Raw genomic sequence first — 14164 nt, forward strand, 5'->3', positions numbered from 1 at the left:
CCAATCAACTTAACCTGCACATCTTTGGAGTGTGAAAGGAAACCCATGCTGATGCAGGAAGAACGTGCAAACTCCATACAGACAGTGATCTGAGGCCGGAGTTGAACACACGTCCCTGGCACTGTGAGGCCTCAGTGCTACCCACTGTGCCACTGTTCACTAATTAGCATATAAAGGGTCAGAACAAAAACTGATTGCCATTGTCAGTCATTAAAAAAACTTTTAAATTAATCTCAGGTAAGGTTCCACTAGTGTGTCTCAGAACCTCACCCATGTACCCAGTTTTTAACCTCAAATATATGAATCATGAAGTATTGTCAAGCCTGCTTGTCTTCATCCATGTAAAAACAGCAAATTTAAACAAATATGCATCTCCAATTATATTCAGCACAGTTGTTGGCTATTTTATTGAATTGTTCAAGGATTTGTCCAAGATATTTCCTCAAGGTTCTTGGGTACTAGAATCCACCCTGTTCATACATTTTATGATAAATTCAGACACCTCAGCAAACCTTTGTACATGCAGTTGTCTTAAAGTTGTGTTTGTGAAAGTGACAAGAGATGCAGAAATATGATTTTTAGTTTAAAAATTACTACATACCATAGATTTTTACTTTGTCATGATTCTGTGCCAACTGTGCCTTTAAGAAATGTATTTATAACATGTTTCTCATGAGGGTATGTTTACAATTCACCAAGCAACTCTCATGCTGAGAGTGCAGGCCATTTATATAGATGATCTGGAGGAGGGAACTGAGTGTATGGTGTCGAAATTTGCTGATGACACCAAGATTGGTGGAACGGCAAATTGCGCGGAGGGTGTGGAGAGTCTGCAGAAGGATCTGGATAGGCTGGGCGAATGGGCCAGGAACTGGCAAATGGAATTTAATGTTGGCAAGTGCAAGGTGGTCCACTTTGGTAGGAAGGACTATTACTTACGTGGCGAAAAACTGCAGCAGGCGACGGTGCAGAGGGACCTCGGGGTCCTTGTGCATGAGTCGCAAAAACCCAGCCTGCAGGTGCAGCAGGTGGTCAGGAAGGCGAATGGGATGCTGGCCTTCATAGCCAGGGGGATTGAATATAAAAGTAGGGAGGTCTTGCTGCAGCTGTATAGGGCATTGGTGAGGCCGCAGCTGGAGTACTGTGTGCAGTTTTGGTCGCCGCACTTACGCAAGGATATTTTGGCCTTGGAGGGAGTGCAGAGGAGGTTTACTAGGCTGATACCGGAGTTGAGGGGGTTGAGCTATGAGGAGAGGCTGAATAAACTAGGCTTGTACTCGTTAGAGTTTAGAAGAATGAGGGGAGATCTCATTGAGACGTATAAGATGATGAATGGGATGGATAGGATAGAGGTGGAGAGACTCTTCCCGCTCAGAAAGGACAGTAGGACTAGGGGGCACAGCCTCAAGATAAAGGGGGGACGGTTTAGAACGGAGTTGAGGAGGAACTTCTTCACTCAAAGGGTGATGAATCTCTGGAATTCTCTGCCCGTTGAAGTGGTGGAGGCTGCCTCGCTAAATATTTTTAAGACGTGGGTTGATGGGTTTTTGATAAGCGAGGGGATTAAGGGTTATGGGGAGAGGGCGGGAATGTGGAACTGAGCCACGACAGATCAGCCATGATCTTATTGAATGGCGGGGCAGGCTTGAGGGGCTAGATGGCCTACTCCTGCTCCTATTTCTTATGTTCTAATTTGAGTGAATGCATTTTTGTTTATTTGGTTTTCTTCCAGGGGTTTCACATAGGGTTTTAATTAGATTGATTGGCAGAGTCATAAGCTCAAGGTGAGGAGCTCGGTTTGCAGGGAAGAGCAGGTAATGTTTGCCTCGTTTCGAAAGAAGCAAATGGTATCCCTCTCTCTCTCTCTCTGAGGGCTACTACTTGGGACCTTCATGTAAAAATAGATCTCTCTCTGTCTCCCTCTCTCTAGAGATATTCTGGAGACTCAACGACTGGCAGCTTATGTACCAACATCGAAGCCTATGTGTTGCTAACTGATTTTAAAGTGGAGTTTAAGTCTATAACAAGAATATTGCTTGAATTGTAACTAATAAAGATAGATTAGCAGTTAAGAATTGTATCTTATATTTAATTATTTCAATTAGTAATGGTTAAGCTAATTTGTTAGTTATAGTTAAACTGTACTGTTAAATAAAGTTTATTTTCATAAAAGCTTTCTGGCGTTATCAATAGAATCACACCTGGAGTGAAACACTTTACCGTCACACTAATACCAAAACGTTGGGGTTTCTGCTGTGCTCCCTAATAATTTTAACAGGTAGCGATATCATTACTGTGACAAAGTAACACCTTATATTTGAGCAGTTCAAATATTACAATGACAGTGTATGTTTCATTGCCATAATGAGCAAATTGAAGACTTCAGAAATAATTGACCCAGGAAATATTTTGCATTTTCTCAAATTCACAAGAAGCCTTAAGATCAAAAGCCAGCATACACTGTAATTTGAGTTACAGGTAGTGGATATAATCAAACACACACCTGAATTTTAAATAAACCACAAATAAGAATGCTTCAAGTTTCTTGTGCACTACCCAATGACATGCCTAAGACCCAATCTCAGAGGAATATTCCAATTATGGTGATGCTAAATTTTGGTTTCCCATTTTCAAAGTAACACTGTTTTCTAAATTAAAAACACTTTGTGATGAGGCATCAGCAAGATAAGGCTAAGACTATCTAAATTCAGTTTTAAACAGGAGATTTTAAAATCAGATGAAATTTGTAATTCCATCACTGCAGCCCAGATTTGAACCCAGCTTCTACCGGTCATTGCAAGGTTCCAGTTCAACGCACTACTTAACCATCAGTGCTTCTGCAGATTAAGCATACACTTCAATTTTATTTTAGTGTGTTTAAACAGGTTCTAAACTTCGAAAAATAAAAATAATCAGTTTGCATTGCTAATGTTACCTATTGTACTATCACTGGGATCTTCGGGATCTGGAGTGTTACTGCGAAGGCTATGCATATCTCGTCGCCGTTGTCTATGCCGTCGTCTGTACTGAAATTCAGCATATTCCTAAACACAGCAAATAATGGCATTTTTAGTATAAATTGCATGCAAGTAAAAATGTGGATATTCCCGGTCTAGAAAATCTTACGCCCCATCAACATATGTAATTGTAAATGTGTGCGTAATATGGCCTGTGTAAACTTCTCATTCTGCAAGTATACCCTTGTATCAGTGGTGGCATAGTAGCACCTCAATTTTTCACCTGAGGAATAAAGGACTGCAGTGGAGTAGGCCATTCAGCTCTTCGAACTTGCTCTGCCATTCAATATGATCATGACTAATTTGGTTACGGTCCCAGCTCCACCATCCTGTCTCACCCCATAACCCTTGACCTTCATTGTCCATCAAAAATCTATTTAACTCAGCCCTCAATAAATTTAAAAATCCAGCCTCATGAACTAATGACCATCAGAAAAAAAATTCTCCTCTGTCATAAAAGATAGACCTTTCATTCTTAAACTAGTTTTAGTCTCCCCCAAAAAGCAAACATCCTCCTAGTATCCACCCTATCAAGTCCTCTCAAGATCTTTTGTTTCAATAAGACCACCTCTTATTCATCTAAATGCCAAAGGATAATAGGCCCAATTGTTCAACCTTTTTTCATGGGATAAGCTCTTCATCCCAGGAATGAGTTGAGTAAACCTTCTCTGAACTCTTAAGGTAATTATATCTTTCATTCAAGGAGACCAAAACTATGCACAGTACTCCAAACATGGCCTCACCAAGATTCTGTACAACTGCAAAGTACCTCCCTACATTTATATTTCATTCCTCTTGCAATAAATGCCAACATTTCATTTATCTTGTTGATCACTTGCTGTATTGACATATTCATGTGATTCATCTATCAGGACACCCAGTCCTTCAGTTCCACACAGTGCTGCAAATCTTTTCCTTTTTAAATAGTATCCTGCTTTTCTATTTCTTCTGTGCAGAATCTTCTAAGTTAAAACTAACCACATTGCACGATTTCTCAAACTATGAACTACTATTTAATTATAAACAAAATGGAATCAAAGTACATCATATAAAAATAAGGACTGAAGGCTAGCCTTAAAAATGATGAATTATGTCTGCATTTCCTGGTGTTTATTCCCCACCCTCTAAATCTGTTTCATTTGAACTCATGTTTGCAACATTAAGAAAGAATATCCTAGCCCTTGATGAAATACGGTCTACAGTTGACAATAGCCCCTTAGTACTTTACCCAAGTGACAAACCTTCATGTATAACCATAGAAAAGTGAGCCTCAGCCGACTTTTGAATGGAGGGCAATACAACTGATGCCATCTGTTCTCATTTGATAAACAGATAGACATTTTCCAGGTGCCATTGGGAAACGATCAATGATGGGACAAAGGAACTTCATCTTTCTTAATCCAAAAATGTTATGGCCAAGTATTAACACCTTCACTTTTCTCCTGTGATCAGCTAATATATTACAGACCAAGGTACAAATTTTTGAGCTTTGGATTTGTACAGCTTTGTACGCCACGTAGTGTACCTCTTCCAACCAAATTAATGTTGTTCAATGGCACTATTTTATCCAAATGCACTCACTTAAGGCTAGCACAACTAGCACACAATACAATAAAAGCAAAGTATTGCAGATCCTGGAAATCCGAAATAAAAACAGAAAATGCTGGAAAAATTAAGCAGGGCTGGCAACATCTGTGGAGGGAGAAACAGAGTTAATCTTTCAAGACTGAAAGGCTCTTCTTCACAGTTGAAGGAAGGTAGAAATGTGATGTGTTTCATAGAGCAGGCAAATCAAAATAGAAAGTCAGGGACGGGGGGAAGTTCAAGAGAGATTGGACAGTGATGTCATGGACAAAGGTAGTAGTAATGGTGGTGTTAAATTTAAGGCAGGTGCTGATAGTGATCTAAAGGTCAGATAGCAGAGGGCAGTGCTCTGAAAGCAAATGTTGGAACAAGACTGGCCCTGTGGGGGTGGGGAGCCAGAGAGAGAGAAAAAAAGATTGAGGAATGTCAAATTGAAGGACAGAGTTCGTGGTCTTAAGTTGTCAAACTCAATGTTAAATCCAGAAGACTAAGTTCCAAATCAGAAGATGCTGTTCCTCTATCTTGCATTGGGCTTCACTGGAACACTGTAGCAGGCCACGGGCAGAGGTGTGAGCACGAAAATAAGATGGTGAAGTGAAACACAGTAAATAGGTGCAGGAATAGGCCATTCAGCCCTTTGAGCCTGCACCACCATTCAACATGATCATGGCTGATCTTGCAAGCTCAGTATCCCACTCTGGCTTTCTCTCCATATCCTTGATCCCTTTAGCCACAAGAGCCACATCTAGCTCCCTCTTAAACGAACTGGCCCCAACAGCTTTCTGTGACAGAAAATTCCACAGCACCTCATATTCTGATTTGGAACTTAGTCTTCTGGATTTAACATTGAGTTTAAGTAAAGAAGTTCTTCCTCATCTCAGTCCTGAATGGCTTACACCTTATTCTTAGACTGTGATCCCTAGTTCTGGACTTCCCCAACATCGGGAGCATTCTTCCCGTATCTAGCCTTTCCAGTCATATCAGGATTTTATGTTTCTACGAGATTCCCTCTCATTCTTCTAAATTTCAGTGAATACAACTCCAGTCGATCCAGTCTTTCTTCATATTCAGTCCCACCATTCTGGGAATCAATCTGGTGAATCTTCGCTGGACTCCCTCAATAGCAAGAATGTCCTTCCTCAAACTAGGAGACCAAAACTGCTCTCAATGAAATGGCAAGCGACAGGAAGGGTGGGGATGAAGGAAAGGCGTTCCGCAAAGCGGTCATGCAGTCTACATTTAGTCTCCCCAACGTCCAGGAGACTGCACTGGGAGCAGTGAATGCAATAGACTAAATTGAAAGAAGTGCAACTGCATCACTGCTTCATCCAACAGCCCAGAGAAGACAGCGGAGCAGTTGTGTAGTCAGATATTAAAATGGCGTGAAAAAAAGCAGGGTAGTTGTGGAAGGTGACTTTAACTTTCCCCCTATTGATGGGACTTCTTTATGGTCAGGGGCTCAGACGGAGAGCGATTTATTAGGGGTATCCAGGAGGGCTTTTTGATATATGTTGAAAATCCAACCAGGGAGGGAGCCATACTAGACTTGGTATTGGGGAATGAACAAGCTCACTTGACTTATGTTTCACTAGGGAGCATTTTGGGCTTAGCTTCTATAATTCCGTAAGATTTTGGGTAGTCATGGATAAGGTCAAGAGTGGCCCTCAGGTGACGCTGCTTAATTGGGCAAAGACCAATTATATCCAAATTAAACAGGAACTAGGGAATGTGGATTGTGAGGGGCTATTTGAGGGCAAATCCACATCTGATACGTGAGGGGCTTTTAAAGGCCAGTTGATTAAAGTGCAGGATAGGCATGTCCCTGCAAAAGTGAAAGAACTGGCAGGATTTGGGAACCATGGATGACAAAGGAAATTATAAGTTTAGTCAAAAGGAAGCATATGATAGGTCCAGGCATCTAAAAATTGACAAAGCCCTTGATGAGTATAGTGAAAGTAGGAAGGAACTTAAATGCAGAAGTAGGAGGGCTAAAAGGGCCATGAAATGTCTTTAACAAACAGGGTCAAGGAGAATCTCAAGGCTTTTTTATGCATATATTAGGAGCAAGAAGGTAGCAAGAAAAGAGTAGGCCCAGTCAAGGGCAAAGAAGGAAAATTATGCACGAAGCCACAGGAAATGGGTGAGATCCTTAATGAATACTTTATCAGTATTCATCAAGGAGGAGGACATGATGGATGTTGAGGTCAGGGAAAGCTGTGTGAACGCTCCAGAGAATGTCAATATATCAAAGGAGGAAGCGCTGCATATCCTAAATTGCATTAAGGTAGGCAAGTCTCCAGGGCTGGATGAGATCTATCTCAGATTACTGAGGAGGGAAGAAAGGGGAGAAATACCTGGGGCCTTAACAGATATCTGCACATCTTTGACTACTGGCGAGCTTTCAGAGGACTGGAGGAAAGCCAATGTTGTTCCCTTGTTTAAAAAGGGAAGCAGGGATAATCCAGTAAATTATAGCTCAGGTGAAATCCAGCTGTGATGTAGGATCATCTAGACTCGAAACGTTGGCTCTATTTTCTTCCTACAGATGCTGTCAGACCTGTTGAGATTTAAGCATTTTGTTTTGGTCCAGGAAATTATAGGCTGGTGAGTCTGACATCAGAGGGGGGAAGCTTTTGGAGAAGATACTGAGGGACAGGATCTCTGCCACATTTGGAAGTAAATAGACTAGTTAGTGATAGGCACCATGGTTTTGTATGGGTCATGTCTCACCAATTGGGAGTTTTTTGAACAGATAAACAAAGATAATTGATGAGGGAAGAGCTGTGGATGTAATTTATATGGATTTTAGTTCCACATGGCAGACTGGTACAAAACTAAAATCACATCAGATTTGAGGTGGGCTGGCAAGATAGATACAGAACTGGCTTGGTTATAGAAGACAGGATAGCAGTGGGTGTTTTTCAGAATGGAGAACTGTAATTAGTGGTATTCACTACGAATCAGTGCTGGTATCTCTGTTGTTTGTGGTACATATAAATGATCTGGATGAAAATGTAGGCAGTCTGATGAGTAAGTTTGCAGATGACAAAGATTGGTGGAGTTGCTAATGATGAGGATTGTCAGAGGGTACAGCAGGATATACATTAATTGGATACTAGGGCACAGAAATGGCAGATGGACTTTAATCCAGACAAATGCAAGATGATGCATTTTGGAGAATCAAATTTAGGTGTGAATTACACTGTAAATGGCAGAACCCTTAGGAACATTAATATACAGAGGGATCTGGGCATGTAGGTCCATAGTTCCCTAAAAATGGCAACACAGGCAGCCAAGGTGACTAAGAAGGCATGCTTGCTTTCATCAGCTGGGGTACTGAGTACAAGAGTTGGGAAATCATGTTGCAGCTTTATAAAACCTTGGTTAGGCCACATTTGGAGTATTGTGTGCAGTTCTGGTCACCACACTACCAGAAGGACGTGGAAGCTTTGGAGAGGGTGCAAAGAAGGTTCACCAGAATGTTTGACTATGGGGTGAGGTTGAATAAACTAGGATTGTTTTCACTGAAAAGATGGAGGCTGAGGAGGGGCCCAATAAGAGGTCTACAAAATGAGAGGCATAGACAAATTGGATAATCAGAGCCTTTACTCAGGATTGAAATGTCAATTACAATGGGGCACAGATTCAAAGTGAGGGAGGGGGTGGGTGGAGTTTAAGGGAAATGTGTGGGAGATGTTTTTACACAGAATAGTGGGTGCTTGGAATGTGCTGCCAGGAGGTGGTGATGGACGCAGGTACATTAGCAACATTTAACAGGCATCTGGATAGGTACATGAATAGCCTGTTCCTCTACTGTACCTTCCTGTGTTCTCAAAGGAGTGTTTGGAGCCTTGGATGGGGAAATGGGAGAAGGTAACTGGGCAGGTGTTACACCTCCTACAATTGTATGGGAATATGTCTTGGGAAGGGCTGAGGTATTGGGGCTGAGAGAGGAATGAACCGTGGTATCGCAGAGGGAACGGTCTGTATAGAATGTGATGACGGAAAGGAGTGTTTGGTACTGGCTTCGGAGTTGGAGAAAATGGCGAAGAATGACTCTTTGATTGTGGAAGCTGGTGGGGTGAAAGGCCAGGATATACTCGTAGCTGTCGCCTATGCCTGACCTACTATTTTGCTCCACCCCAGCATAAAACCCAATATAAAACCCAATACATATTTACCTGTCTTCAGCCCTGAAAAGTCAGATGGACTCAAAATATTGAGGGGGGAGGGTTCTCGCATCTTTCTTGTGGCAGGAGGCGACGTGCCATTTGCTGCCACAGGACCTTTGGGTTCCATTACCGTCAATGGGATTCGTCATTGACTCCATCCCATGCTGCCAGGAAACTTTTGGCAGGGGTACGCTGTCAGCAGGACCAGGAGATCCCACCAGTGTGAACAGCTGGAAAATCCAGCCATTCACTCTGTTTTTCTCTCCACAGTTACTGGCAGACCTGTTGAGCTATTCTAGTATTTTCTGTATTTATTGTGCACAATACAGGTAACTGTACTTTACAAATATATTTGTTAATTAAATGTACATCAGTAATCAGCATGATCTTTACAGCCTCTATCACCAAAGTTTGAAGTTCTGCCAAAATTTTTCAGAGCACTTCTTAATGAAACTGCGGGTATCTCAAAGATGCTGGAATAGAAGCCACTTAAAGGAGCTGTCCTGTACAATTAATGTAGCCTAAAGAGGCTTTTTAATACAAGTTATAAAAACCCTTACCTGCAGGCCTTCTATGTCTTGTCCTCCATACCTGCAGGCCGTTTTGCATAAAAAAAATAAAAAGTAAAAAAAAAAATTATTTTTTAATGTAGCACACCCACAAAAGGTTGGCACCTGGCATATGTGGTCTTCCAGGGTTGGGCACAGAGACAGAAAGAAGTAGTGAACATACTGTATCTGTCTCTAAACCAAGCTCTGCTTATAGAAAATGGGGCCAGGCTGCAAAAATGGTGCACTGAAGCGGACAAGCCTGGCACAGAGAGAAGTGTTCATTTTAGTTAATGCAAGGTGAAACAAAAATACTACATTTTCAAATTAATGATTGTTAGCAGCAGAATTGGTGGTACCGTTCACTATCGTCACCCATTCAGGATAGCTCCTTTAAATAAAGGTCCTCCTATATACTCTGCACTGAAAGGGCTATGTAATATAACCGCAAGCAGTGTATACCTACCTCTGGTGATGCAAAACCTAAATATTCCCAATCCCAGGTTCCACCAGCAAAACTGTAACAAACAATTCAAAATTCTGTCAATATGATAGTGGCAGTTATTTAATGTTAACTGAGTTACATGGGTAGCTAATAATAACAGTTTTTGAACTAATGACCAACATCTGTAATTCACTAAATTGTTTTAAAGTAAAACAATTAAAGTATTCTATTGTGCTACAATTATTTGTGAATGAACGTACCAAAGTACAATTCAGGGGCAAATACTGTTTAAAGAAAATAAACTTTTTTCTACAGGACTGTGCTTTGTTTAAACTGCAGTTGAATATTTTTCCATTATTGAATTACTTAAACTGTGAGGTGACTGAAAATTTGTGTGAAAAATATCTTGAATCTTTCTCAGTTTCTTTCAAAAAAGAAAATTTTTTTCAGATTGAGTCCAAAATATAATCTTCAATCAAGCTGAAAAGAAGCAAAAACTGTACCCATGTTTATCACCAAGTACTGGTGGTTTGGTGCAAGCAGCATGTTGTTAATACACTAGCCATTATCCTTCACATCTGAGTCCATATATAGTTCCTGCACACGGAATGGAAGAGTTCCATTTTGCTAAACATCTCTTCTGTTTAGATAAGATATCAGTTTGATAGATTTCTCAGCAGAAACCAAGGCAGCCTCAACCCATCCAACAGACACCATGGCAGAATTTCCCCACCTCCACTTGTGGCGGTCCGCCATTGGTGGGATCTTCTGGTCCTGCTGCTGGCAACAGGGTGTCCCGTTGTTTGCACCCTTCTCTGCCAGGAAATCTATGGCAGGGAATTGCCATCAGTGGGACTGGAGGATCCAGCTGTTAGGAATAGCCAGAAAATCCCACCCCAAGGTTTCCTATTTTATTTTAATTACAAGTGTCAACAGCACATGGATTTGTCCACATCCATGAAATGGATGGTCAATAGAACAATTAACATTATTTTCTGGATGAAATGAATGCTGTTTTAATGGGCAGGAAAATGGATCAAGGAAAAATGGAATTTATCTTTATACTAGCTCAAATACAGAAATTGCATATTTACAATTAAACTGAATTTATAAAGATAATACAAATGAAAAGAAGCTACCATTTACACTAATGATTCTGATTTGCACCATTTTCATCACTGAGGGTATATTTTCCCATTGTCAAAGTAGTATCCTTTCACTAAGTTACTATAAACCTGCCAGATAGAGAAAAGACTACCATTAAATTAAATGGCTTTACCACAAATCAATTCAATTCTTAATGATATTTTATATTGACACATCAAATTCTTTAATAAAGCAATGGACATAACTACTAAAGTAACATTTCTCGATGTGTACCTGCGTCTCTGTACTTCTGGTGAGTCTGCAGGAGCAACACCACGGGCCACCGAGGCTAGGAACTCTTGTCTTTTCTGCTGCACAAGACATGCTGCTCGGATGATTTTATGGCGAGGAGTGCGGAGGTAAGGTCGGTTTACTTTCTGAGCTAGATCTTCAGTTACCATCTCTAGATCTGTCTGTTTGAAAAGAGTGGAAACAAATTACATCATTTCACAAAATCACCAAAGTGCAACTTGTTGGGCACAGGGTGATACGGTGGGTGAAAACACAGCTTAACTTGCTTTTGTACCTTGGGATTTCAGTTTAGATAGCAGGGATTCAAAAGTACCCTGAACTACGAAGGGACATGAATGAACTGGCCTTATATGTCATCGGTAAGAATCTCAATGGGTCCATCACACTAAATCAGACATTTGTGATAAAATTCAAAACTTCAATTCTCTCTCAAAGATGCACGTTGTGTAGGAAGCAATAATATATCTTCAGGGAGGCGGTAGCATTGTCACTGAACAAGTAACCCAGGGTAGAGCTCTGGGGACTGGGATTCAAATTTCACCATGGCAGAAGAATAAATTTGAATTTATTAAAAATCTGGAGCTAAAAAGTCTAATAATGACCCTGAAACCATTGTTGATCATTATAAAAACCCACCTGGTTCACTGGTGTCCTTTAGCGAAGGGAACCTGCCACTCATACCTCGTCTAGTCTATAGGTGACTCCAGACCTACAGCAATGCGATTGACTCTAAAATGGCCACGCACTTAGTTTAATAAATTATGGTCCAGCCAGCAACATCTACATGCCCTGGCAAATAAATTTTAAAAATCTCAATCAGGGGACAAGTAGTAAAAACAATATCCAAAATAGTTGATGTTTAGACTCTACTGATTTTAGTTCCAACACTCTCTTGGTTTAGAATTTTTTAACAATTCCTTCCCTTTGAATACCAAATCACCAGACAGCCCTGGGCACTGGTTCATTGTGTCCGTCTTTTCTTTGCTGCTACATCTAGAAACATCCCATGTCCAAAGTCATAGAAAACTGCACCATATTATTTGGAGTATAACATTTTTGTAATCTTTAAGTCTCTACATACCCTGATTGCGGAAAGAAACACCCCAAGTCTTAAAAGACTTACAAAACTCAAAATCGATTATAAAAGGTATTGAGATCAAGTGAAATCACTGAGTATAAGTGAAAGGAAAGAAAAATAGAGGATGCGGAGAGATGTTGTTTCAGAGAGAGATTTACCTTGCCCACTAAAACATTAAAGAAAACTTAGAACTGCCCTGCAACCACCTTTGAAAGCAAGTAGAGTACAGAATCATTGCACAACAGCTCCTTAGTTATTTAGTCTTGAATAAAACGCTCCTTCAGAAGGTTAGATTTTGCAATCTGAGTTACCAGTGTGAATCGCCAGTGTTACCAGTGTGAACCAGGAAGTTCTGTTTCATCGGTATAGAATAACAGAATTCTTGAAGGGCCATTGCTTTTCCCTGCATGTTCCCTTGTTGGAAGGGTTGTCAAGTGGAAAAAATTTCACTTTTGCACCCATAATTGCATTTTTATCCATAACCCTATGGATTGCATCCTCAAATACCTAGCCACCTCCCTTTTAAAGTTATTTAAGGAATAATTTTCCACCACCTTTCTCCTCTTTCAGTGTGATATTCACATATCATCTACTTCTTTTGCAGAAACAAAGTGTTCATTTGCCAGTTTAGCCATAAATTCTGCCTTTATGTGAAATTTTATTTTGGGTCCTTAACAGGCCCAAACTTTCTCCTCCAAGCTAACCGCTTCTGTTTTATATGTTGATAAAATGTTTTATGGCTCTATTTTATATCTTTTTCCATTTTCTCTCCGACTCCTGTATTAATTTTTTCGATTCCTTCCTGTTCTTGCCGCTAACCATTCTGATTCCCAACTGAATTGTGCTCCTTTCATTTGTCATAAGCCTAATTTTTCTCTTTAATTTTTAACTTCTTTGTCATATAAAATTGGGATTTGCTTCAGATGCTTCATCTTTTCCTATTTCTGTGGGATGAGAGCATGTAAGAACGTGAACAAAATAACATCGGCAATGAAAGCTGAGCATAAGTAGAGAGGACTACCCTGCTGGATATTGTAGTAAATAATTCAGGTTAACAACATGAAGGATGGGGGTAGTGTAGGTAATTGACATGCATGAAATAGTGCATTACGTGGTCAACTCCATTATCCTTTGTTGCCGATTAGATCTTTAAACCGCCCAGCAAAAAAGGTTAGGCTTTCTGGATTTCTTTGTATACACATGCATTTTTAATGAGGTTTTATGACCCTTGAAGTGAAGAGATGGGTTACAAAAGGGTTAGTTTAGAGATTTTGGGGGAGAAAAAGGCATTGTTGCCTAGTGACATGGATATGGTGACATACAGGCAACAGAGACAGGCATAAAAAGTAGTTCAGACTGTGCAAGAGAGAGAAAAGATAGGAGTTTTAAGTTGGCTGATATGAAATCCTGCAAGGCTGCTTGGGGGGGGACAAGAGGTTAGGGAACTCGTGTTTGCTCTGTAATTGAAGTAATAGTGAGTTCAGAATGCAGTTTTGGGTGTTGCTGAAAGAGAAACCAACTGGGGAAAGTGAATGCTCAGCAATCCACGGGAAGATGTTTGCAAATTGGCCAGCTATCAATTCGTTCTATCTTGTTACGAATGCTGTGTACATTTGGATAAAAGAGTTATTAATTCTTACCATTCCTCACTCTGCCCATAGTTGGTGTACTCTTATGTTTGTACACTTTGTCCCTTCCTGTCACACTCTGCTTATTAATATCCATTATTGTTACCCTGTACTATTGCCTTGCCATATCACTGTAATTTTTCAATTCTCACCTCAAGTGAACCCTCACCTCTGTTATTTAGTCTGAAGTCCTCCCTAGTTATACAATTTGCCTGGATACTGCACAGTGGTTTTGGTGAAGGCTGTCCTAACAGTACAGTTCCCCCTTCCCCTATATTAGCGTCAGTGCCCCAT

At 40.5% G+C, this 14164-nt stretch overlaps 1 protein-coding gene across 6 annotated transcripts in view; it reads right to left on the reverse strand.

Annotated features, from left to right (window-relative positions):
* The window catches only part of ankib1a (ankyrin repeat and IBR domain containing 1a), a 99849-nt gene that overhangs the window by 4859 nt on the left and 80826 nt on the right, over positions 1 to 14164 (reverse strand). For 5 of the 6 annotated variants that reach the window (XM_080210098.1, XM_080210081.1, XM_080210124.1 and 2 more), the window contains 3 exons: positions 11147 to 11325; positions 9788 to 9839; positions 2936 to 3044 (listed from right to left, as the gene is read on the reverse strand). In XM_080210098.1, the coding sequence (XP_080066224.1) occupies positions 2936 to 3044; positions 9788 to 9839; positions 11147 to 11325 (340 nt within the window). Of the gene's footprint in view, positions 1 to 2935; positions 3045 to 9333; positions 9365 to 9787; positions 9840 to 11146; positions 11326 to 14164 lie in introns of all 6 variants that reach the window. The other variant, XM_080210089.1, reaches the window with a different exon arrangement.

The sequence above is a fragment of the Carcharhinus amblyrhynchos genome, chromosome 2 (assembly GCF_965287045.1).
Source record: "Carcharhinus amblyrhynchos chromosome 2, sCarAmb.v2.hapA, whole genome shotgun sequence".
Taxonomy (NCBI): domain Eukaryota; kingdom Metazoa; phylum Chordata; class Chondrichthyes; order Carcharhiniformes; family Carcharhinidae; genus Carcharhinus; species Carcharhinus amblyrhynchos.